Genomic DNA, 22,552 nt, shown 5'->3' with positions numbered 1-22,552 from the left:
GCTGCTGCTACTACACCTGGAACTTCATTGTTCCTATCCACATAAGCCATCTTCTACATCTAGCAGTCTTTCCTTGTTCCTGACTGTGCACTCTCTTTTCAGCTCGTCGTCGCCCGCTCCGATGCCGCAGACTGCGGGTGGACAGAACCATGGTCATGGTCATAGAACTGTCTCACTGATGCCACCATCTGAATCTGAATGATCTGATGTGACAACGCCAGAGTGCACATGGCCTTCTCTCAAGGCACGAATGCCATCACAATTGTGTGGAGAGACGTAACGTCGAGACTGACAAGTCATTTGTGAAAGCAGTGGATGGAAGTACAGGATGCTATTATCGGAACTCCTAGCTATTAAAGACGGAGACAGGAGAAAGAATACACCAGGTTTCGTAGAAGCGCGACAACCACATGCGATGAACAATGTTTCCATGACACTGAGCCTCCAACAGATTACTGCGCAACAGGAACCACCTCAACCTTCTCAACATGAGGTGATGGTGGCTTCACAGGAGCGTTTGCATCGATCGGTGGAGCTGCATCTACTGGATGCGTCGAGGCAGCCTTTGCTGGATCACTGGCCTCGACGACAGGCGGAGGCGCAACTTTCTCCTTATGCGTCAGGTCGGCTGGAACTGGAGCTGCTGTCGGGTGCTTCGCAAGTGCTGAATCAGCAACGGGTGCTGGAGCAGCAGCAGGATGGTTGGCAGGAGTGTAGGCCTTCACAGATGGCGTCAGCAAAGGCATTCAAAACACACGCCCGACGGACATACCATGGCGGCAGCAGGAGCGACATATGGTGCTTCATGAGCCTCTGAGCCCCGGGCAGTCGGCACGGCAGAACCCATTGATGAGGTATCTCGCCCATATGGAGTTGTGACTATGCTTTGCGTAGGGCGAGGATGTCCTTTCCGATGTTTTGTCTCGCGTTCCATCTGTCCAAGTGTGCAGGGCTATATTGAAATCGTGGTTAGCATCAGCTTGTTCTGAAGACGAAACCTGCGTGGGTGTGACTTACACTGCAGAACAAAGACGCCAGGCCATCCGTAAAGCCATTGCCTCGAACGCCAAACTGTTCGCGCATCCTGCGCCTCAGAATGAAAATTGCACAAGACCCCAAGCATACATGGCTGGCCACTTCGTATTCCAAACAGGCTTTATTGAGTGTCGACGGGTTCTCATCGTGTTTGTCCGTTCTCTCAAATCGGTCGCTGACCCGGCCGTAAATGAAACATGGAATGAACCAGGAAAGAAGCTACGAGAGATCAGCCGGGTGCCGGAAAACCATAGGGGAAGGCTTCGTACGCAAGATCGACAGCTCTCAGCACCGCAACAGCCGCCGCAGATGCTGTTCGTCCATTCTTCCTCTGCTTCGTGAGGCATCGTGATACCGACAAGCTGGTTTGTAGTCAGCAAGCAGTCTCATGTGCAATGTACGATGCATCAGGGATACCAAGGCTGCTTGAAAGTATGATGTCGGGTATGGATGTCGGCGGGAGGATGCGGTCGACGTGGAAATGCTACGACGATCACGATGGATGCGACAAATGAAGATGCAGAGAGAGATGGAAGATGGGCAATGTATCTGTGTCGCAGCCCAATGTCAAAGAGCCAGAGGAAGAAGTGTCCCTCGAGCGACATTGTGCAGGAAGGAGTCGTCATTGTTGCTTCGATTGTGAGAAACGCAACTGCTACAGAAACTCGTGTTGTGCAGGAAGCGCTCACCACCAGAGATAGGAGGAGAGGATGAATTCACACCCGCGTTTATTTGAAGGTAGCTGTCCGTTAAGACGCTGTTTCTGCAATGCTTTGACAATGCTATATATGCACGAAGTCGAGCTCTGCATATGGCGAAGAATGCTATGCCCTGCTCTCTAATGTCACTCCAACGATATCGTGACGACCTTCCCCTCGCAGTAATTAAACAATGCAATCGGAACGATCGTGGATATCGTATAGTCCTTTCCAACATGCTCTTCTCAAGAGACTCCGAGCAACTTCTTGTTTTTCTTGATCATCTTCTTTAAAGAATTCTCCCTCTCTTCATTGGCCCTCTTGGCCTCGCTGATTTGTCGCTCGAGATGGTCTAGGCTCATACTCGCTGCGCTTGGTGTGGCAGAATTGGCGTGGATGCCGTGCTGGTGCTCCTTTTCCGCACCTCTCTGCTGTTGTGACTGCCTTTGCGGCGGAGGCGTGACGGGTGGCATGACAAACTCGTTTATGTATTTGCTGGCCTCGTCCACCAGAAATGCTCCCTTTTTCATGGGACTACCATCCTGAACCATCTGCTCCATTGCAGAAGCACCGCGCTGCGCGCCATTCTCAAATGTACGCCTGAGAGCCTCGAGATCGAGTCCGTCAAATTTAGTCTCGTTCTGCGGCTTGGAAGACTTAAATCTCAGCTCCTCAGGAGTCTCACGAATCGCCTTCTCGAGCTCGAGGAATCGTTGCTCAATTTCCTGAGTCAGCGCTCTGAGGTGCGCGCCGGCAGGGGTGATCATGCCACGGTCGTAGATGCGTCCGTCTTGGCCGCCGTAGTGAATAGCAGGAACGCTACCCTGTAGCAACGCCTCCACTTCTTCTTTCGTTGGAGTATACTTGAAGTCGGGCTTGAAGTGAGCAAGAAGCTCTTTTTGGGAAACGGTGTGCTGCTGAGTTCTGTTCAGCTGGCTGCTGGAGACGCGGAATAGGCTGTCAATGCACTTCTGCATTTGGGGCACAGAAGCTTTGATCTCGCGCAAAAGTTGTGCTGGGTCAAGCGTTGGAGTCGGTGGCGGAGAAGGGTTGGCAGGTTGCGGAGCAGGAAGTGTTGTGGTTTTGACGGGCGTCGCTGGCTTGGCCTCCTTCGGAATCGGCAAAGGGCTTTCTGCCTTAGCGGGTGCCTCGCTCGCAGCCTTACCAGACGGCGAGACGGGCCTGCTTGCAGTGGGAGTGGTATCGGCTGTAGCAGTAGCCGCAGCTTTAGCCTTGGGAGGCTTGATGTCTTTGGCCTTTTTCTCTTTCTTCTTCCTGCTGACGATAGCCTCGATTACAGGCTCGTTGCTGGATGGCTTCACTGCCTCTTCCTGCTTCGCTTTCTCTTCTTCCAGCGCCTTAGCTCGCTCTTGACGCTCTTTCTTCTGCTGATTCTTGGTCTTGGCGCGCACGGGAGCTGACCCGACTTTGCTAGCAGCAGGAGGTGGCGAGTTTGCGCGTGATACTGATGTTGATGTCAGGGAGATGTTGTCAGACATCGAAATTGGCTCGCTCGAAGGAGTGCCTGGGGGATTGATGGATGCCACACTAGGTTGGCGAGACGGTAGGCGATGGCCAACAACGGCAGGTATGGCTGGAGCAGCTACAGGTGGCGGAGTCTCTGCCTTCGGTGTCTGCACCACGCGTAAAGTCCTTGGGGCAGTGGTCTTGATGGCCGGCGATGAAACAACAGGGCTGTCTAGAGGCTTTGCAGATGTTGAAGTCTGCGAAACCGTCGAAAAGCTGCGCTGGGGCTTGTTAGGCGGACCCGCATTTGCTGTAGCGGACGAGGCGCCGGCAACCTGCTCAATTTTGTTGATTTTGCTGGTTGCCGCTGCAATGTCAAGCTTTCCAGGGTGCTTACGCTTCTGCGTATCGAGTTGACCGACCTCTGATATGTCCGATCTTTCCACAACAGCATGGCTACTATCGGTATGGGCTGTCTTCGACTGCTTGTCCTTGACGTTCTTTGAATTAACAATCTTATCCGGCTCTTGTGCTTCTGTGGGCGTCGGAGCTTTCGTCTGCTTCGATGATGGGCGCTCTGGGCCTTTGGTACCAGATAGCTTCGGTACAGCAGCTTTGTCCACTTCAACTTTGGTCGCTTGAGCATCACTGCTCTCCTTCGGGGCTTCTTCATGACTCGCATTTCCTGCTACCTTCAGCTCTGATGTCGGGTTTCCTCGTGATGGTTTCGTGGGAGTCTCTGGCGCTGCATTCTCCTTGTCATGCTTCTCCAACCTCGAGGACGAGGCAATCCTACCAGGCGTTCCTGGTCGCGGAAGCGGTACCACAGGGAAGACTTGAGATGTTTGCTGTCGCAGACTGGCTCGACTGGACGGTCGCGACGAAGAGCCTTCAAGATCCGGCAGCGCAGTAGGTTTGGACAGACCAGGCGGGATGGAAGGTGTGGAACGTCGGCTCTCGTTTGCAAGCTGAGCTTCAAACCCAGGAGGTACTGGCGGAGTCGACCTGCGAGATTCGTCCTGGGAGATAGCAATGCTGGCTTGGCGTGATCGTAGAGGTGGGAAATCAGAATCTTCTGCAGCACGTATCAGTATTCACGGTCTCGTCATTGTGTCGATTTGATCCTCCTCTTGACATGCATGGCGACGGCGGCAACGACGGCAGGGTAATCTACTGAAGCTAATATCTAGGTACAGCGGAGATCTGTCATGTGGCGCACGTGAGTGTATGAGAAACAGCTTTGAGGCCCATGTCACTATCTTTCGTCAATCTATCAGCCACTAGAAACAGACTGCAACATACGTACAAAACGTGAGCAGACTGGAACGCCATTCCGATTCTGATCCAAAAACAAAACTTCCGGTCTGCGTGAGTCATGCAGACCATTCTCATGATGGAGCTGTGCCCAATGCTTCTCGATTATCGACGTCGCTGGATAGCGTCCAGCGCTTGGGCGCATGGATCCAGGCGTCTTTCCCGGCTCCGTAAACACCTTGCAGGAAAGCCAGCCGAAGCCGGTCGCTAAAGCAAAATTTCGAAAACAAAGACAGGTCGTCGCCACATGTGCAAGCCTGCGTGCGTGCCAAGAAAACAAAAACGCCGCATCTACCATCGCCCATTGTAGCCGCCGCCGCCATGCATGCCATAAAGTGATCCACTTGCAACGCCCGCAGCCTGACCAGCAAATGCATTTCCGCCAAACCCTGCAGAGCCCTGATGAAGCCTTGCTTGGAGAATGTTATGAGCACCGGCGTCTGAAACGTCCGCTAAACCACCTCCCGAAGAGGAGGAAGTGTTAGCGTGTCTGTGCTTCTTGCCCTTCTTCTTGCGCTGCTTCTCGCCGTCTCCGAAAGCGCCGAGCTGTGAATAGGGTGGGTTTGGAAATGCATTTGCCTGGCCTGCCGCGTACGTTGCATTGTGGGTAGAGTAAGTGTTAGGATGGGAAAGTAACTCACGCTTTGGATCCACGCCGGCCGTGGTACCATCACGACCACGCATCAGATCTCTGTAGTAGGTATCTTGCTGGCTGCGAGCCGACCCTGCGCCGTACTGTAGTCCACCAGTTGCAAAGCCATGGCCCTGCCCAAATGTAAGATTGCCGCTGACTGGAGGAGTGCCGGTCGTCTTGAGACCTGGAGGCGGGCCTTGAACGTTGCTGGTGTAGAATTGCCCATGTGGTTGCTGGTGCTGGGTTCCAAAGTGGTTGCCGCTAGCCGGAGGCATCATCGAAGATTGTTGGTTCATCAGCTTGGGATTCGCGACCGGCTTCACCGCCGATGATGCCGATGAAGAATCGTTCGCAAAGGAGTACCTAGAGACATTGCGTTGATGGCCTAAGGGTTGTTGGCTGGTCTGCTGCGGGAAGGAGGAATTGAATGCGCTGGACGATCCGTATGTATTAGGCTTCAGTGTCTGAAGCAGCATTTGCTGATGTTGTTGGGGCGTAAGACGAGGATCACTAATTCCAGGGCTGGAGCCAGCTCCCGGATACTGGAAGCGCTGGTCGAGAGCACCTTCTTGACCCGGCGGGTGAATGGCACTCTGTACTTGACGCTCGCTCTGGCGCTCTTCGGGTTCGCCACCGAGCTGTAGGCTGCCGCTCATTTCGGGATTGTCTTCAGGTTCCGCTTCCGGAGGCTGCTGGAATGATTGGGCCTCTTGTGCTTTCCGGAGTTTTTCTTGGGCTTCCTGCTGCTTTCGCAACCGTCGCTTTGGGCCATCGACCACGTCAAAGAGTGGAGGGTAATTCTTGATCACTTCTTGATCCGCTTGCGACAGACACGAATTCGACCAGACCAACTTAAAGTCCTCGAGCTTCAGATTCCGCAGAAGATGGGTCAACGGCGAAACTTGTGACCTCTTCGGCTCCGCTATGGCTTGTTGCTCGGGGGGTCTCTCAACTTCCGATTCCTCGACTGCAGGCGCAGGTGCGGATGTAGATTCTGCCTCTGGTTGTGGTTCTGGCTGAGCAGGCGCAGGTGCAGGTGCAGGCGCAGGCTCGGGATGCACAGGCACAGGACTCTCCAATGTAGTGCTAGTACTGCGACTCTCAGCGCGGCTTTGATGTGGTGGTTTTGAAGCCCAGCTTGCCGTGGATGGAAGCGCAGGTCGTTCTGAAGATTCTCCTTGCTCGTTGCTTCCTTGCCGTAACATCGGTTGCGCTGCGGACGCCATGGGTTGCTGCGACTGTGGAGGTGGAGGTCTCCCACTGCCAGTCTGCGAAGATCCGGCATTGAGTACTGACAAATCAGCTCGCGAGTAGCTTTCATTTGCCTCGCCGGGTTCATGCAAGAACATGCAGTTTCGATTCGTGCAATTCTCTCCTCGTAGGTAAGCCGAACAATATTTTGTAGTACCAAATTGCGCGCGCAGTGTCCGGTCGCCATTCTTCGATCCATCTACAGCTGCGATGCATGCTGCGGCGTCCTCTTTCCGTTCGTACGTGACATATACGCCGACCGAATGAGGATGCGTGGGGTCTTTGGCCTTGCTAACCACTATCTTGATTATTTTGCCGTACTGTCCGAAATACTGGTCGCCGCGTAAAGTTTGCAATAGCAGGTCCTCCTGGGTGGTGGGACTGAGACCGGTCACGTAAACCAAGTTCTTTTGCACCACTCGCATTCCGGCCAGATGCTTGCGGCTGAGGTTGTCCGCCTCGGCTTTCTGCTTCTCCTTTTGCAATAGCTGTTGTGTCTTCTTCTGCTTCTGGGCCTGGCGAGCTTTGTGGGCAGCGGTCTCTTCGGAGGTGATGGCCTTGTACTCGATGTCTTCGTCTCGATACGGCCGTCGACAAGCCGGACACAGGCCATTCATATTGTTTTTGACATTGTGATAGCAGAACTGACATATCTGCGCTCAGGTATTAGCATGTAGAGATGGATATGCTCGCAGCAGCGAGGCGTGACGTACCTGGTAGCCGCAGGGACACGGTCTGAAACCCTTGTCGGTGAGGTCGAACTCCTCGACGCAGAGCGGGCAGGTCTCCTCTTCGTCATCATCGATGAACTGATCCTGCAGTGATCTCGACATGGCGACGATGATGTGTGCGGATGCGGTGTCAAGACGCGTGGAGAGAGAGAGCTCCAAAGACTGTGGCGCAAAGCAGAATGCACACCAAGGGGAGGGGAGGGTCACTCGTGGTCGGCGCCAGATTGACGTGCGGTGGTGAGGAAGATGGGGCGGTGGTAGTGTCGTCGGCAGGGGCGGATGAGAGTGGTCTTGGTAGTGTTTCGACGACGGGAGTTGACTGGTGTTAATGCTGGCACTTGCAGTCGCGGGTCTGCGAGAGGATATCGAGGTAGGAACGTCACGTGTGACCTGGAGTGAGCCTGCAGCCACATCCGCACCAATCACAACTGGCTCACATCGATTATCATCGAGGTACTGGAGGCGAGCTCTGGGGAGGAATCGAATACGCCTCGTGTTTCTGGCAACTCCGACAAGCAACACCGCCCTTCTCCGCCCTCCCTCTCCCATACATCTACCATGGCGCCGCGCACGGCAATTGCTCGCACCGCACGGGCAGCTCTGCAGGCGACGAGAAGCAGCGGACAGAGCAGCACCAATGCGGCGCGTGCATTCACAATGTCAGCATACCGGGGCAAAGAGCTTGCAGGAAATATCGGCGACCTGCCCAACATGCGCCATGCTCAGCGGAATCCACAGGGCAGGCTGGAGGCGCCCATTGTCAACCCGGCAGACAAATACCAGGACAAGGCGCAAAGCCTGCACGCATACGGCCAATACTTGATGTCATGTCTGCCCAAGTACATTCAGCAGTAGGTCTACCTCGCCAATGATCACTGCTATACACGATGATGCTAACATTGCCCAGATTCTCGGTCTGGAAGGACGAATTGACCATCTACATCCCTCCATCCGGCGTCATCCCGACTTTCTCTTTCCTTAAATACCACACAGCCGCCGAGTTCACAATGGTGGCGGACATTACTGCCGTTGACTATCCCACGCGAGACCAGCGATTTGAGGTTGTTTACAATCTGCTTTCCGTCCGCCACAATGCCCGAATTCGGGTAAAGACCTATGCCGATGAGGCCACACCTGTACCATCCATTACGAGCTTATACGACGGCGCCAATTGGTACGAGCGAGAAGTCTACGATCTGTTTGGAGTCTTCTTCGTGGACCACCCAGACCTGCGACGAATTATGACAGATTACGGTTTCGACGGACATCCACTGCGGAAGGACTTTCCATTGACGGGGTACACTGAGATCAGATACGACGAGGAGAAGAAGCGAATAGTGGTGGAGCCGTTAGAATTGACACAGGCATTCAGAAACTTTGAGGGAGGTACTTCGGCTTGGGAACAGGTTGGACCAGGACACGACCGAAAGCCAGATACGGTGAGAAAGGATATCATGAAGCTGAGTGAAATACGCACAATACTGATATATACTTACAGTTCAAACTACCCACACCGAAGCCGGAGCCACCAAAGGAGGAAGAGAAGAAGAAGTAGTGAGTTTTGTTGCAGCATCCTGAGCACTGTAGAGATATACCTGTACATACAGATCAAAAAGACGCTCGGAGCGAGTCCAAATGTATCTGTTCATCCACTTCCAGCCACTCTTGGTGTGTCAGCATCCGCAAGTTTGTGTTTCTCGACACTCCACCGCAAAGGCTCCACTGCTCGAAGCTCTCTTCGCTATTCGGAATACTTTCCCTTGTGGAACGCGGAACCAATGGGCCAGGGCGACAGCCTACCTTTCAGGACAGCTCTTTGATATTTTCCCTCGCAGCAAACACCAACATCTCACTGCACAAATCACCTCTGGTCCTGCAACTTGCTAGGTATACATTGATCGAAATCTTTCAAGCAACTATTGAACAAGTATCACGAACCCTTGGGAAAATAGCTACAATGTCGGATCGAGACAGCCTCACGTCAAGAACGTTGCCGTTCATGACGCTTTCTGTGAGCAAGACCTTTTTCCAAATGAATTTCACAAATCCTGATTTAAACAACAGGATGGCTCTGAAGCGTCAATGACTGGACCTCCAGCCCCATTACCACACTACCTTAATGCCGAAGGTCGAGCACTGGCACGATTCGCAGTAGAAGGCAGCGTCGTCAGTAGGTGCCACCGACTGCACAAAGTCACGTTATAAAACTTACATTGTCCTACCAGTCACCGGCGGCGCAGGCACCCTCGGCCTAAGCGCAGCCCGCGCTCTCCTCGAACACGGCGCCTCAGGTCTCTGTCTCTGGGACTTAGAATCCACCCTCCGCTCCTCGCAAACCTCCATCCTAGAACTAGCCAAAGACTTCCCCAAAACCCGAATCTTCAGCATAGGCGTCGACGTAACCGACGCCGAAGCAATTTCCGAAGCAACTGCTTCCGTCGTCCAAACCCTAGGTTCTCTCGACCACATTTTCTGTTTCGCAGGCATCGTAGGCTGTCATCACGCCACAGAAATGACAGCAGAGCAATGGCGGAAAACTTTAGACGTCAATACCACGGGTTCATTCCTTTGTGCTCAAGCTGCTGCGAGACAGATGCAAGCACAGAAAACGAATGGGAGTATTACTTTGACGGCTTCGATTTCTGCGCATAGAGTTAATTACCCGCAACCGCAGGCCGGGTATAATGTTTCCAAGGCGGCGATTGTGGCGCTTGTCAAATCTTTGGCGGCTGAGTGGGCGGTGTCTGGGATTAGAGTGAATTCGATTAGTCCAGGGTATATGGATACCATTTTGAATGCGGGCGGTGGGAATATTGCTGAGGCGAGAGCGGTTTGGGCGAGTAGAAATCCGATGGGGAGGATGGGTGCTGTGGGAGAGTTGGATGGGATGTGCGTGTTGCTTGCCAGTCGGGCGGGAAGCTATATCAATGGAGCGGACATGGTTATTGACGGTGGAGCGATCATCTTCTGATCCTGGAAAAGTAGAGGCTTGGAGGCCTTCATCGGCATGATCATTTGTGAGAAATGCTGCTAGAGTATACATGAACCACTACTATTCCTCGTAACAGGTAAAAGGTCCTCGGCCAGCCATAATAATGCTCAGGTCTTGTTCCGATGTCGACATTTCCAGTCCGTCATCAACACTTGTCTATGCTCAATTTCCCCTCTCACGTCTATCCAGTTCCGAAACCTTCAGTCCCAAACTTCAATGCTAACCCTAGCTTCTCTCGCAATATATCCGCATTTGCATACCTGGGCAACATCAAAGTCCCAAAACATGTCGAGCTCGTCGGCAGGTTCTCTAAGTTCTCCACATTGGCCTTCTTGATGATAAAGACCAGATTTTTGACCCCTGTGATCGGTATCCTCTCTGCGGCTGTGACAAATTTCAGCAGCTGCTTCTGTTTCTCCTCGGGCCAGGCTGCGACGACTCTCCAGAAATTTTGTATGTATTTCGATTTGGCATCGTAACCATCGTATCGTGTGGCGGCTTTCAAGTCGTTCAGGTCGAAAGTGTCGGTGCCTTCGATGTATGATTTGAGGAGGCTTGGTCCGAGAATAGACAAGGCTCCCTCGGGAAAGAGTTGGCTTTCATGGAACCCTTTCAGGAATGCGTCGAATTGAGGACGGACCGAAATGTAGCAGAGCCAGTCGACATACGTCTCCACGTACTCATTCTTGTTCTCGGGCGTCACCGCTATCGAATCCTCACTTGTTTTGGCCACTTTCCATCCTGGGAAGGCCTGTGAGAACATTTTCTGGTCGAAGTTGGTTTCTAGCGTAGCACGCGTCTGATCGAATGACCGCACTGATGCTCCGTGATGAATTATGGGAGTCGCATCGACGACTTTCAAGTCAGAAGCAGCTTGTCCCTGTATAGGCTTTTCTGGCGAAAAGACGGAGAGTCGCAAGCCATTTGCCTCAAGAGGAAATTCATAGTCTAGACCATAGACTTCTCCATCCAAAATGCTTTTGAGAGATTTTGCCATCGTGGGCCATCCATCTTGTAGAGCTTCGACCCCTAACTCTGCCGAAGCGGCGCATGGGCTAATTGGTAACAGTAGAATGTGGTAGAAGATCTGAGGTAATCGTATTGGCAAGGTAATGCCATTGTAAATGGCCAAGGCAAAGAGCACACCAAGCAGATTGAACATGTGGAGAGGTTGAAGGCTGCATGGCTGGAAATAGCTCAGACCTGTCTTTGCGTCGGTTGTGAACATCTCTGCATCACGGTCAGCTTTCAGGTACAGAACACGGTGTGGAATTACTTACGTAATTCTTCATTGAGGATTTCCCTGCACACCAGATTGAAGAACTCTATCTGGACTCCTCCTAAATCGTGGCCAACCTCTAGCTCGTCTGTCTGGCCTAGACGAACACGGAGAGGCCTGCGCAGCTCTGATTTCCGGCGTTGCCATAGTTGGTCGAATGTGTCTTGCAAGACATTTGTCCTGGCTACACTGAGTAAGAAATAGTGCTCTTCAGAATGTAGGACCTGTGATGGGAGCTTATTGAGATCCATGATTCCACCGCTTTGAATCTTCTGGTGAAGGCCTACAGCCTTCACGGATTGAGAATGTGCTTGCCTACCACCAAGACAGTGAGACATGGTCCACAGAGCAAAATCCTTGAAGTTGAACATACCTCATCGTCAAATGATTGATTGTCCTGAAGGACAAGAAAAGCTGTTCCAATGGGAATATGAAGGCATACCGACAAAGGTGGACAAGTCCGTTTGAAACGCCATCAAGATATGGTTGTGCCAGTTGCACTTCATTCAATCGGCCGCGTACCAATGGCATTGCGAACATGTTCTGTCGAGTCTTCGAGCCATGGGGTTGAGACTTTTTGAGAGCAGTGACGATCTCGAGAACGCCATGGCAGATTGACCCAACAAAGACCGTAGCTTTCGAGTCCCATTCTCGCGCAAAAAGCTTCTTTAACCAGACCACCAGTGCATATATTGCATCCGGACTTTTGGCATGCGATCTTGCAAAGGCAGAGGCGAACGTGGTTGTAATCCTGTTCTCGGGCTTGTGTCCAGTTCCTTTGGCGCCACCGACGCGAGCTTTCGCCACGTGCACTCCGTGCTCTAGCTGCAACCGGACGCAGATCACCTTCACAACAGACTGGAGCAGGCGTAGATATGGCTCATTGTCGAGAATATCAAGTGTCGCCAACCAGCTATTGTACTTGTCATCCGCGGGTCTGGTTTCAGCCTTTTGAGGGACTGCACGGCCTCTGCTGATTATGTCATGGTCAATCATCTCCCACACAGCAGGACGCTGAACCGGCAATTTTGCGATTAGATGATCGACGCATGGTATTAGGAGCTCGACCAGTTCTGGATTTGAGAGAAAGAGACCCTTTTCAATGGCAGGTCTTCCACTCGCCTGCTGAAGCGCTTTGGCGAGCCTTTGATGAAGAGGGCGCAATTCCACTGCCGGAGAGAAGTACGAGTACTTGACCGCACGGATACTTGCTGTATTGCAAAGCAACTGAGATAGAGACGATGCATCATGCTCTCCTTCTTCCGTTGCTGGTGAGGGTCGAATTGTTCCATTTGGATTATGTGCTTGACCATTGCACCGCGAGCACAGAAACCTTTTTGGGTGAGGTCCTGAGCAGATAGTCAAGGCAATTGCTCTTGCTGATCTTGGAGTATACATCCGAATGGGCTTGTTGCTTGTGTTCAGCCTTCCAGTGTGGCAAAGCTGTTCTCGGCATGTTGCATCTTTACACCCGTTCAGTAACTGATCGACGAATCTGCAGTGATGTAAGTCTCAATAGCACGAAGAGCAGCTGTGGTACTCACCGAGAAACGAGTGCTGCAATGTCGGTTGCAGCGTCCGCAGCCGGCATCGCGACCTTTGCGCCAGTATGGGCATCTTCATCCAGAGCTTCTGACGCCATTTGGAATGTCTATACCTGGTACTATTCTTGGTGTGCAAGCTGTATCCATGTACGATAAACCAAAGACCTCAAAGCCATGGGGACCTGTCATTGTGACCCGGCAGTGTGCTTCGAGAGCATGACCCAATGTTGCACCTGCTCTTGCTCACGCGTGATTGTCGTTGGGAGGGTAAGGGTAATTATCAGGCAGTAAGGCTCCGTCAGCCACGTGGCTGAGATCGGCTGTGCTTAGCTTTTTGACCTCGAAATATTTTGTCGTCCACCGGCCTGACTTCATCATTCATGGAGCGCTGACATATTGGCAAGGAACATGACTGCTGATGCGGGGAAGAAGAGGTCGCTGCCTCCGAAGGTGGGTCATCATGCGCTCTGAATTCGTACCCTGGATGAGTGCTGTGGGCACAGTATTTCATTGCGGCTAATTCAACCTCGATAGGTCGCGGCGATGAGGGCAAGGAAGCGACAGAAAATGGATGATGATGCAAGGCCAAACAAGAAGCCTCGCATTGTCAAAGCTGACTCTCTTCCGTGGAAAGCTGTCTCATTACCAGACCGCATGGACGACTATGAAGGATTCTTTGGGCTCGAGGAAATTGATGATGTCGACGTTAAGAGAGACGAGGCAACGGGGAAAGTCTCATTGTGGTCAAAAGAGGACCAAACTGCCTTAACCGCAGACCACGCTTCCGCCGATAGCGACGCTGACTCGTGGTCCGGTTTCGAAGATGACGGCCCAGAAATTCCCGTTCAGAAGAGCGCCAAGCAGAACCAACCATCTAAAGTGAAGACCGCAAAGAAACAGGACATCCATGAAGGCGATGACAACCCACCTAGTGCGTTCTCAGTCTTGGCAGCAAACGAAGATGCAGCTGATACCGATGTCTCTGCATGGATGCCACTCAAACTCTCTCCAGACACCATGGCATCATTATCGAAGCTGAAGTTTTCAAACCCGACGCCAATTCAGGAAGCTGCAATACCAAAGATCTTTGCAGGGCACGATGTGATAGGCAAGGCTTCTACTGGTTCCGGCAAGACCCTGGCATTTGGTATACCCATACTAGAACGATTCCTGGAAAAGATATCTGAGCGAGAGAAGCTGGAGCAAAGCACACCGATAGCGCTCATCTTATCGCCGACTCGGGAGCTGGCACATCAATTGAACAGCCATTTGGCAGCTTTATTTGATGGTCTAGATGCTAAGAAGCCAACAATAGCCACTCTGACTGGAGGTCTATCACTACAAAAGCAACAGAGGCTTCTGAGAGACGCGGACGTGGTGATTGGAACTCCTGGTCGCCTGTGGGAGGTCATCGGATCTGGCAAGGGTGTCGCGGCAGCTCTGAAGCAGATCGAATTTTTGGTAGTCGACGAGGCGGACAGGCTGCTCAGTGAGGGTCATTTCAAGGAAGTGGAAGAGATTTTGAACGCCTTGGACCGAGAAGATCAAGACGAAGAACACCAGGAAGTGCCAGACTCCAGTCATGCTGTCAAATCTCCCAAAGAGCGCCAGACCTTGGTATTTTCGGCAACATTTGATCGAGGCCTGCAAAAGAAGCTTGTCGGCAAAATCAGCTCCAAGAGAGATCTACTCCATAACAAAGAAGCGATGGAGTATCTCATGTCGAAGCTGAATTTCAGGGAAGACATTCCTCAGTTCATTGATGTCAACCCCGTCAATCAGCTCGCGACCGGTCTCAAAGAGGGCTTGATAGAGTGCTCGGGCACGGAGAAGGATCTCTATCTCTACACGCTACTTCTTCTATCCTCTACCAAGCGAGCTATGGTGTTTACAAATTCCATCAGCGCTGTTCGCCGCATTGCACCGCTTCTGCAAAATTTGAACGTCAACGCCCTTGCGCTCCACTCCGGAATGGCACAGAAGGCTCGCCTGCGGAGTGTCGAGAGATTCAGTCAGAGCAAGGATAAAGTCGTTCTCATTGCCACCGACGTCGCAGCCAGGGGTCTTGACATTTCGAATGTAGATCTTGTGATACATTATCATCTGCCAAGAGCGGCCGATACCTATGTTCATCGCTCAGGAAGAACAGCTCGCGCTGGGCAGCAGGGCTCCTCCATCCTAATATGTGGACCGGAGGAAGTCGCGGGAGTTCGACGACTGGTGGCGAAAGTGCACGCTCAATCAGCTGCTTCGGACGGAAAGCAAGGCTACTATATCCGGACTCTGGACATTGATCGTCGGATAGTGACAAGACTCAAGAAGAGGCTTACGCTGGCGAAGAAGCTTGCGGACGCGACCATTGCCAAGGAGAAGTCGCACAAGGAAGACGATACGATGCGCTCCTGGGCCGAGGAACTCGGCGTCGATTATGATAGTGAGGAATTTGCGGAACAAGAAAAAGGCAAGCGCGGCCGGGGCAGTGGCAGAAAGAAGAAGGAACGGGAGGCTCGCGGCTGGACTAAAGCTGAATTAGGCGCTTTGAAGGCTGAGCTGAAGAGTTTACTTGCTCAACGAGTAAACGTAGGCGTGAGCGAGCGATACCTCACTTCTGGTCGAGTCGACGTCGATGAGCTTCTCCGCCAACAGGAAGAGGGTGGTAAGACAGGAGAGTTCCTGGGCACAGTCGACCCACTCGGACTTGGAGATCTGAATTGAGAAGTGAGCATGTAAACGAGACACATAACCTTATACAAGAGCACATGACTTGCCCGGTGTGTGCAGTCCACGCTCATCTGGTCATTCTTGGCAGCATCTAACTGTAGTGAGTTGCGGAGCGATCCTTTAATTTGGCTCAGGCTATCATTTCTATCTTTTTTCGAAAGTGAGCCCATCGAGCCCGCCTTCGAACTCTGACACATCGTACTCATTGGGATATTTCTGGATGACCTTCCTCAGTGCGTTCATCTGTTCAATCTGCTCTTCGGTTGGCTCGGCATAAACGTTGCTCATCAAGGCTGCGAGCGCCGGCTTCTTCTCCTTTTCGGCTTTACGGTACGCGGTCAATATCTGCTTCCGCAAGTCGCTTCGGAGCTCCTTCTCTTTCTCTTCGTTCCAAAGGCCCTTGCCTTCCATCCATTTGCGCAAGCGAGTTATTGGATTGTCCCTTCGCTTCCAGTCCTCCACCTCGACTTTGGCGCGGTACGCAAATGAATCGTCAGATGTGCTATGGTGGGACACTCGATAGCTCATGGCCTCTATCAGGACAGGCCGACCACCATCTTTGAGCGCCAGATCCCGAGCTTTCTTGGTCACTTCGCGAACGGCCAAGATATCATTCCCGTCGACACGAACGGTGTCGATGCCGTAGCCAACACCACGAGAAGCAATTCCGTCTCCTCGATACTGCTCCAAAGTGGGTGTGCTGATCGCATACCCATTGTTTCGGCAGATGAACAAAACTGGGCAACCTCTTGTTGCAGCAATGTTCAGGGCAGCATGGAAGTCGCCCTCAGACGCAGCACCTTCACCAAAATAGCATGCAACCACTCGAGGATCTTCTGTCGGATTCTGCTGGTTTTGCATCTTCATCGCATACGCTGCTCCGGAGGCATGAGGGATTTGGGTCGCGAGCGGGCTACTGATCGTGTGGACGTTGAATTTCCTACTACCATAATGCACTGGCATATTTCGTGCCTTTCCCGTGTCATCCTTTGTTGCGAAGAGCTGTGCCATAAAGTCATCCAGCGTGAAGCCTCGATATTGGAATATGCCAGTCTCCCGGTACTGCGCAAATATTGGATCTCGAGGATTCAAAGAACTGGCACTGCCAACAGCAATGCCTTCCTCACCAGCAGATACCATATAAAAAGTTATGCGGCCTTGCCGTTGAGCATCGAACATGATCAGGTCCATGATCGATACGCTGACCATGTCCTTGTATAGCCGTAGCACTTCTTCATCGCTAATATCTAGCTCTTCACGTGTCTTGTCCACAAGCTTCCCTTCTTGGTCCAGTACGCGAAACGTTGGCATAGCATCTTCCTCTGTTGCCCGGGAGAACTTGAGGTCTGTCGTGAAGCGGGAGTTGACCGCACCGGGGAATTGAACACTGTGGCAGGATTCAGACATACTTCTGCGCCCTGCTGTGTGGCATGACCTTACTTACCGATCCGAACCTGGCCTTTGAGATACCGACTTCCATCTCCGCTGGCAGCTCGCACATATCGATCCCGGTCGTGCTTTACGAAAGCCCTGCGAACTACGCAGAGACCGCTCTGCAACTGCTATTGATCGTTTCATAATGTCAGATGTTGCATTGGGTAGTCAACACGAAGACGGAGAGGCACAATCCTACAAAAGCTCCTCACTTCACACGGCAGAAACAAGACAGCGCTTTGTCGCGGTTTAAGGGAAAGCTGCTGCGCCACGTGGCTGGTGAACAATCAACTTTCACATATGCACCTTGCAGCATCAATCTCGACCTTCCTGCCATCATGTCCTCCTCTGTACCTCGCGCCGCCAAACGACTTCGATTAGCCGCTCCCCAAGGATGGGTCTGTACAGAATGTCGCCGAGGATTCGCGTCTGCTTCGAGGCTCTCTCAACAGCAGCCACAGCAGCCGCCTCAAAACGATAAGACGACGCATTTCGGGTTTGAGACTGTGGCAGAATCTGTGAAGGCGTCAAGAGGTGTGTCTACTATCATTCTAATGCAATTAGATCTCGTCTAACAGTGTGCAGTTGGTGCTGTTTTCTCGTCAGTGGCTAGCAATTACGATGCTATGAATGATTTCATGTCTCTCGGCATTCATCGATTATGGAAAGATCACTTCGTGCGGAATCTGAACCCGGGAGTGCGATACTCCTCATTACAGAAAGAGCCGCGTGGACAGAAAATATTGGACATTGCTGGTGGCAGTGGAGATATTGCGATACGCATGCTCGATCATGCAACCAACATCAATGGCGACAATACCACACATGTGACAGTCTCTGACATCAACCCCGACATGCTGAACGAAGGCCGGAAACGATTGGCTGCAACACCTTATCAGGCTGCCGGCAGAGTCGATTATCTCGAAGCCAACGCCGAAGATCTCAACACGGTCCAGAGCAATAGCATCGACCTCTACACAGTGGCATTTGGTATCCGAAACTTCACGCACAAGGATAAGGCATTGAGGGAAGCCTTTCGGGTACTGAAGCCTGGTGGCGTGTTCGCATGCCTTGAGTTCGCACCTCAGCTGTCAAATCCTCTGCTGAATGGCTTGTACAAGAGGTGGTCATTCAGTGCTATACCGCTCATCGGACAGATTGTTGCAGCGGACAGAGACAGCTATCAGTATTTGGTGGAGAGTATTGAGAACTTCCCTTCCCAGCCGGAATGGGCAAAGATGATACAGGATGCTGGATTCTTGATACCTGGACAGCAGAGTGATGGAACCATTACAGATGCTGGCTGGGAGAACTTGAGCATGGGCATAGCTGCTATTCACAAGGGTGTGAAGCCGTTGTAGTCGCATCGTCTTCGATACCAAGCTACGACCTTCGATGGATCAGACTAGGATTTACTGCAGCTACTCTGCACGCGAGACGCGCACGACTAGTGTCAGCCTTGTAGGCTTGTACTACTGTATCGATGACACTGCATCTGTGACATCGTTCGATGTCGAATATGATCGCCAGAAATCCCCAAGCTCCACAAACCTTATCCAATTCAATGCGAAGAACCTTGATTGCGCTAGGCGCGCACTGCATGCACGCGGCTACCACCTCAGCGCTTCCACACTCTCAACACTTTCCGACCACTACTGTTTCGTTAGCCTCGGAACGTGTCCATCACTTGCTTGCTTGCTTGCTTGCGTGCTCGTTCAGTGTCCCTTCCTTCCCGGATCGTAAGCGATCCCGAGGTCCCCATTCCCAAGCATAATCTATGACACGTTCTCATCTGCCAGCTATCGGAGCTTTCCCGGTGAAGCTTGTGAAGTTGCGAGCGCCCCAGGCCCTCAGAACTGTACTAGGTAGCGCCGCCGGCCGATCATTTAGCTTACTCTGTGGTTAGGTTTCCAAGAACGGCTCGCTCGTCGTGGAAGAATCGTCGGGCTGTCGCTGCTACATGCCGGGCGTAGTTCATCAAAGAACCACCACATGCGCAGTCTCACATCTAGATCTTTTGATTCCCTTTGAAGATATTCATTCTTCTCACTACCACTACTTCACTTTCACATATTGAACCTTTCATACAAACAAACCATGGACTCGCCACGCCCCCCCAAACGCCGTCGCGTCTCAGGCTCAAAAGACACCTTAGGTTCCGGATTGGTAACCCCAATCTCTCCCAGCAACGAGTTGAAACCCAACAGTTCGCAAAACATCTTAACCAAAGCCCTCGACGTCCTCCGCGTCGAAGCAGAAGCCCTCTCCAACATTCACAAAATCTACGCCACCGACTCACTCGCCCGGCAAGGTCTCTCCTCCGCCGTCTCAGCCGTTCTCAACGCCCAGAGAAGTGCCGGCAAACTGGTCGTATGCGGCGTAGGGAAATCCGCATACATTGCGCAAAAAGCCGTGGCGACTGCAAAATCTCTAGGAATCCCGGCTTCATTTATGCACGCTTGTGAAGCGGCGCATGGAGATTTAGGAGATTTGAGGGCATCGGATGTTTTGTTGTTTGTTTCTTTCAGTGGCAAGACACCCGAACTTCTGAATTTGTTGCCTCATATTTCGCCCGAGATTAGGTTGATGGCGATGAGTTCGCAGAGGAGGAAAGAGGATTGTTTGGTGCTTGAGGGGGCTGATGATGCGATTCTGTTGCCTGCTCCGATTCATGAGAGTGAGGAGAGTACGTTTGGTGTCAAGGCACCGACGACCAGTACCACTGTGGCCTTGGCTGTGGCGGATATGTTGATTTTGACTGTTGCTGATGAGATGCATCGGGACAAGACACACGAGGTTTTCACGAAGAATCATCCTGGTGGTGCGATAGGGTTGGATCACCGGGAAGTTGAGAAGCTACGAGAAGCTGACGTTGATGTTTCTGTTCTCGAGCTGCCACCTAGCCCAGAGGCATCTGGTGGAGACGAGTATTGAAGGGAAGATGCATTACGATGTTATGAATGATAGAACTATATGCTATACATTCCGCGGAGATCGAGCAAATGGTGTGCAGAGGTCCCTCCATGACTTCCAAAAATCCATCCCGGCAGCTAAATGGACGAAGCGAACCACACAGATAAGCGAAACAGATCGAGAAGTTCTTTTTGAATGGGTCAGAGGCCGAGGGCGATCCTTCTCCAGCAGTTCTCGACATCTTCACAAAGCGTAGTGAAGGCCGGATTCTCAAGATTGTCCATCATGAATTTGTCTAGAGCGGCTTTGCGATCTTCGAGGTTCTGAGCCTCGTACTGTTCCAAAGATGCTTCGTGAGTCCGATTCGCTGAGACATTCGCAGCAGCGTATGCGCGGTTCAAGCTCTGATCTCTAGGATCGGCCAACGTGCTGGCTGATGTGATCTGGCCTGGCGCAGTGTCCTGAATGCGCGAGACGGCACTGCCAGGCGGTGATTCGATCTCATGAGGTGCATCCGTGATGCTTCCGATGCGTGGCATATTCATATGATCCTTTCGCATCGAGAGAGTGCGCTGACCGTAGAGCAGTTCATCCACTGGAATGGCCCTTGAGACACTTGGTTGGGTCGACACTTCTGGGCTCAGAGGACGAGACTCTCGGTCAGCACGCCCAGAGGCGCCTCTCACACCTTGTGCTGTCATTGACGACGATGAAGTTGTGGCAGGACGAATGCTTTGACTGGTGGCTGGTTTGTCGGCTTTCTTCAGCGCAGTGTGTGGCCTTGTAGACGACTGAGGGTTGGTTTTGTCGGCTCTCGCTCGTTTCAAAAGTGGCAATGATAGCGCTGAGCTCCCTGGTCGTGAGCTAGCATCGCTTTTGCTGCTGCTTGACGGACGTTTGAACGGCAGTTCTCGTCGAGGCGGAATCTGCTGTTCCAAGAGGTCCGCTACTGAAGATGTTGACAACGCAGTGACTGGACGAGAATCAGGAAGATCAGACGACCATGGTGCTGGCATGTGATTCTCGGTAGATGACATGTGCTGCAAGTGAGGCAGGTCTGCACTTCGAGGCAACCCAGGGTCGGAACTGGAGGGAGCTGCATGCTGTTCGAGAGTCCTTGGTGGCTCCTCTTGTAAGTGAGTGGCGGCAAATGGTTGTGGCCGCCCATTTGCACCGAGAGCATCAGGAACAGTCGTGCGCTGAAACGTTTGGGGCCCAGATGCTTTGTACGGCTCCGGTCTAGTGCCGTAAATCTCAGCAGTTGTTGGACCAGAGATCTTGGGTTCTCGGGGTGCAGAAGCCTCTTCTCGCGGAAACAGAGGAGCCTGAGGCAGTTGATATGGCCTCGTCGGTCGCAAGGCATTATGGCTGTGCATAACAAGTCGCGCATCGATCGAAGACTTGCGCGGAACGAAAGTGAAGGCTTCTCGTGGTCGTTGATACGCCTTTTGGGGCTGTGGCGGCTCGAAATGTGGAGAGCTCGCCTGGGCTGATGATGGTCGGTCCTCTGAATGTTCTATGCCTGGTCTACTTGTTGCCGTTGCTGGTCGTGCAGTCCGGGGTCGCTGTTCTTGATACATCAATCCTCGATGCTCCAAGACCTGGACGATTTGTTTGCACTGCTCAACATCCTGCAGTCGTAGCTGCACGCGGCGAGGCTGCGGCACACGTCAGATATTTATCACGGGTCGGAGCAGAGAAAGACACACCTCCCCATTGACTGTGTAGCGAATCGCGAAAAGGGACTCTTTCGTGATGCCGAAGATAGGAAGTTGCTCGAGTGCCAAAGAGTCGCCATCTTGCCGATCCTGCTGACGCATCTCAAGCGCTGCGTCGATGTAACTGCCGATATCGACATGCTCCTGGTCCTCGTCAGTCTCGTAAGAGTAGTTGTAAGGCGGTCCTGCCTCGTACCAAGTCTTTCGTGCCTTGTATGACCCGGAGGATCAGTGACTGGCCGACGTTGCTGCCTCCTCGAAGGAGCACATAGAGCTCTTTACTGCTGATGTGATCCCATGCAATCTGATTGTTGGTCAAGCCTGTTGCGTGAGAGAACTTGGTGATTGGAAAACAGAGGTTAATGTCATTGTCCGCCATGTTGTTTCACACTCGTTAGTGCTGGGGCGTTAGCTGATGATTGATCAATAAGCTCTGTGAGCTGAGCAACGGTGATCTCAGCGCTGCATCTTGTTGCGTTGCGAGATGAGATATATTTTGGTGCTTGTAGAAGCCAATGCCTTGCAGGGTATCCGTCGACCGTAGGGAAGGTGCGAGACGCGGTCCTGCTTCCGTGGCTGGTGTCTGCCAAGCCCCAGAAGCTGCAGGCCGGGAAGGCGCTACTTTCTGCGCTAGCGACACGAGATGGAAGACTGCTCTACGACCGTGCTATACCGGGCCTCATTGCAAGCATATTGAGGATCTCCCTAATCACACCCTTTATGATACCGACTGTATGCGCGAATGAATGCCGCCAGCGACGCGAGTCACCTTCCCGATTCTGTGTAACGCAAAGTCTGCGGCTCTTCTGCCGCGCGCCGAC

The 22,552-nt window shown here is 52.4% G+C and overlaps 10 protein-coding genes across 10 annotated transcripts; 5 read left to right on the top strand and 5 right to left on the bottom strand.

Moving 5' to 3' along the window:
• Nucleotides 1-452: 452 nt before the first annotated feature.
• On the bottom strand, nucleotides 453-1,083 carry MYCFIDRAFT_76626 (uncharacterized protein; the record flags this gene model as incomplete). Its single annotated transcript, XM_007922289.1, has 3 exons — nucleotides 453-719; nucleotides 773-952; nucleotides 1,018-1,083. The coding sequence occupies 3 exons, from the start codon at nucleotides 1,081-1,083 to the stop codon at nucleotides 453-455; spliced, it is 513 nt and encodes a 170-aa protein (XP_007920480.1).
• A 4,719-nt stretch (nucleotides 1,084-5,802) lies between these two features.
• On the bottom strand, nucleotides 5,803-7,445 carry MYCFIDRAFT_149869 (uncharacterized protein; the record flags this gene model as incomplete). Its single annotated transcript, XM_007923786.1, has 2 exons — nucleotides 7,113-7,445; nucleotides 5,803-7,052 (listed from the first exon to the last, which is right to left on the bottom strand). Coding segments are annotated over exons 1-2 (1,368 nt in total), but the record flags the coding sequence as incomplete, so codon positions are not given.
• A 164-nt stretch (nucleotides 7,446-7,609) lies between these two features.
• Nucleotides 7,610-8,763, top strand: MYCFIDRAFT_86282 (uncharacterized protein). The gene is made up of 3 exons (XM_007922480.1): nucleotides 7,610-7,981; nucleotides 8,038-8,569; nucleotides 8,629-8,763. The coding sequence occupies exons 1-3, from the start codon at nucleotides 7,689-7,691 to the stop codon at nucleotides 8,683-8,685; spliced, it is 882 nt and encodes a 293-aa protein (XP_007920671.1). The 5' UTR covers nucleotides 7,610-7,688; the 3' UTR covers nucleotides 8,686-8,763.
• Nucleotides 8,764-9,212: 449 nt separating this feature from the next.
• MYCFIDRAFT_126445 (uncharacterized protein) lies at nucleotides 9,213-10,101 on the top strand (the record flags this gene model as incomplete). Its single annotated transcript, XM_007923785.1, has 2 exons — nucleotides 9,213-9,300; nucleotides 9,356-10,101. 2 exons carry the CDS (start codon nucleotides 9,213-9,215, stop codon nucleotides 10,099-10,101), a joined length of 834 nt encoding a protein of 277 aa, XP_007921976.1.
• Nucleotides 10,102-10,303: 202 nt separating this feature from the next.
• On the bottom strand, nucleotides 10,304-10,885 carry MYCFIDRAFT_26938 (uncharacterized protein; the record flags this gene model as incomplete). The annotated part of the gene is made up of 1 exon (XM_007921600.1): nucleotides 10,304-10,885. The coding sequence occupies one exon, from the start codon at nucleotides 10,883-10,885 to the stop codon at nucleotides 10,304-10,306; it is 582 nt and encodes a 193-aa protein (XP_007919791.1).
• A 2,603-nt stretch (nucleotides 10,886-13,488) lies between these two features.
• Nucleotides 13,489-15,660, top strand: MYCFIDRAFT_185631 (uncharacterized protein; the record flags this gene model as incomplete). Its single annotated transcript, XM_007923784.1, has 1 exon — nucleotides 13,489-15,660. The coding sequence occupies one exon, from the start codon at nucleotides 13,489-13,491 to the stop codon at nucleotides 15,658-15,660; it is 2,172 nt and encodes a 723-aa protein (XP_007921975.1).
• Nucleotides 15,661-15,686: 26 nt separating this feature from the next.
• MYCFIDRAFT_55699 (uncharacterized protein) lies at nucleotides 15,687-17,244 on the bottom strand (the record flags this gene model as incomplete). The annotated part of the gene is made up of 2 exons (XM_007921985.1): nucleotides 15,687-17,053; nucleotides 17,111-17,244. The coding sequence occupies 2 exons, from the start codon at nucleotides 17,242-17,244 to the stop codon at nucleotides 15,811-15,813; spliced, it is 1,377 nt and encodes a 458-aa protein (XP_007920176.1). The 3' UTR covers nucleotides 15,687-15,810.
• Nucleotides 17,245-17,438: 194 nt separating this feature from the next.
• MYCFIDRAFT_185629 (uncharacterized protein) lies at nucleotides 17,439-18,461 on the top strand (the record flags this gene model as incomplete). Its single annotated transcript, XM_007923783.1, has 3 exons — nucleotides 17,439-17,498; nucleotides 17,553-17,634; nucleotides 17,686-18,461. The coding sequence occupies 3 exons, from the start codon at nucleotides 17,439-17,441 to the stop codon at nucleotides 18,459-18,461; spliced, it is 918 nt and encodes a 305-aa protein (XP_007921974.1).
• Nucleotides 18,462-19,197: 736 nt separating this feature from the next.
• On the top strand, nucleotides 19,198-20,034 carry MYCFIDRAFT_127416 (uncharacterized protein; the record flags this gene model as incomplete). Its single annotated transcript, XM_007923782.1, has 1 exon — nucleotides 19,198-20,034. One exon carries the CDS (start codon nucleotides 19,198-19,200, stop codon nucleotides 20,032-20,034), a length of 837 nt encoding a protein of 278 aa, XP_007921973.1.
• Nucleotides 20,035-20,213: 179 nt separating this feature from the next.
• Nucleotides 20,214-22,423, bottom strand: MYCFIDRAFT_170756 (uncharacterized protein; the record flags this gene model as incomplete). Its single annotated transcript, XM_007923781.1, has 6 exons — nucleotides 20,214-21,671; nucleotides 21,699-21,920; nucleotides 21,952-21,966; nucleotides 22,000-22,068; nucleotides 22,121-22,361; nucleotides 22,395-22,423. 6 exons carry the CDS (start codon nucleotides 22,421-22,423, stop codon nucleotides 20,214-20,216), a joined length of 2,034 nt encoding a protein of 677 aa, XP_007921972.1.
• Between the last annotated feature and the right edge of the window lie 129 nt (nucleotides 22,424-22,552).

Source organism: Pseudocercospora fijiensis, assembly GCF_000340215.1.
Source record: "Pseudocercospora fijiensis CIRAD86 unplaced genomic scaffold MYCFIscaffold_1, whole genome shotgun sequence".
Taxonomy (NCBI): Eukaryota; Fungi; Ascomycota; class Dothideomycetes; order Mycosphaerellales; family Mycosphaerellaceae; genus Pseudocercospora; species Pseudocercospora fijiensis.
Note: the sequence above shows the minus strand (reverse complement) of the source record. Positions and strands in the feature narration are given on the sequence as shown.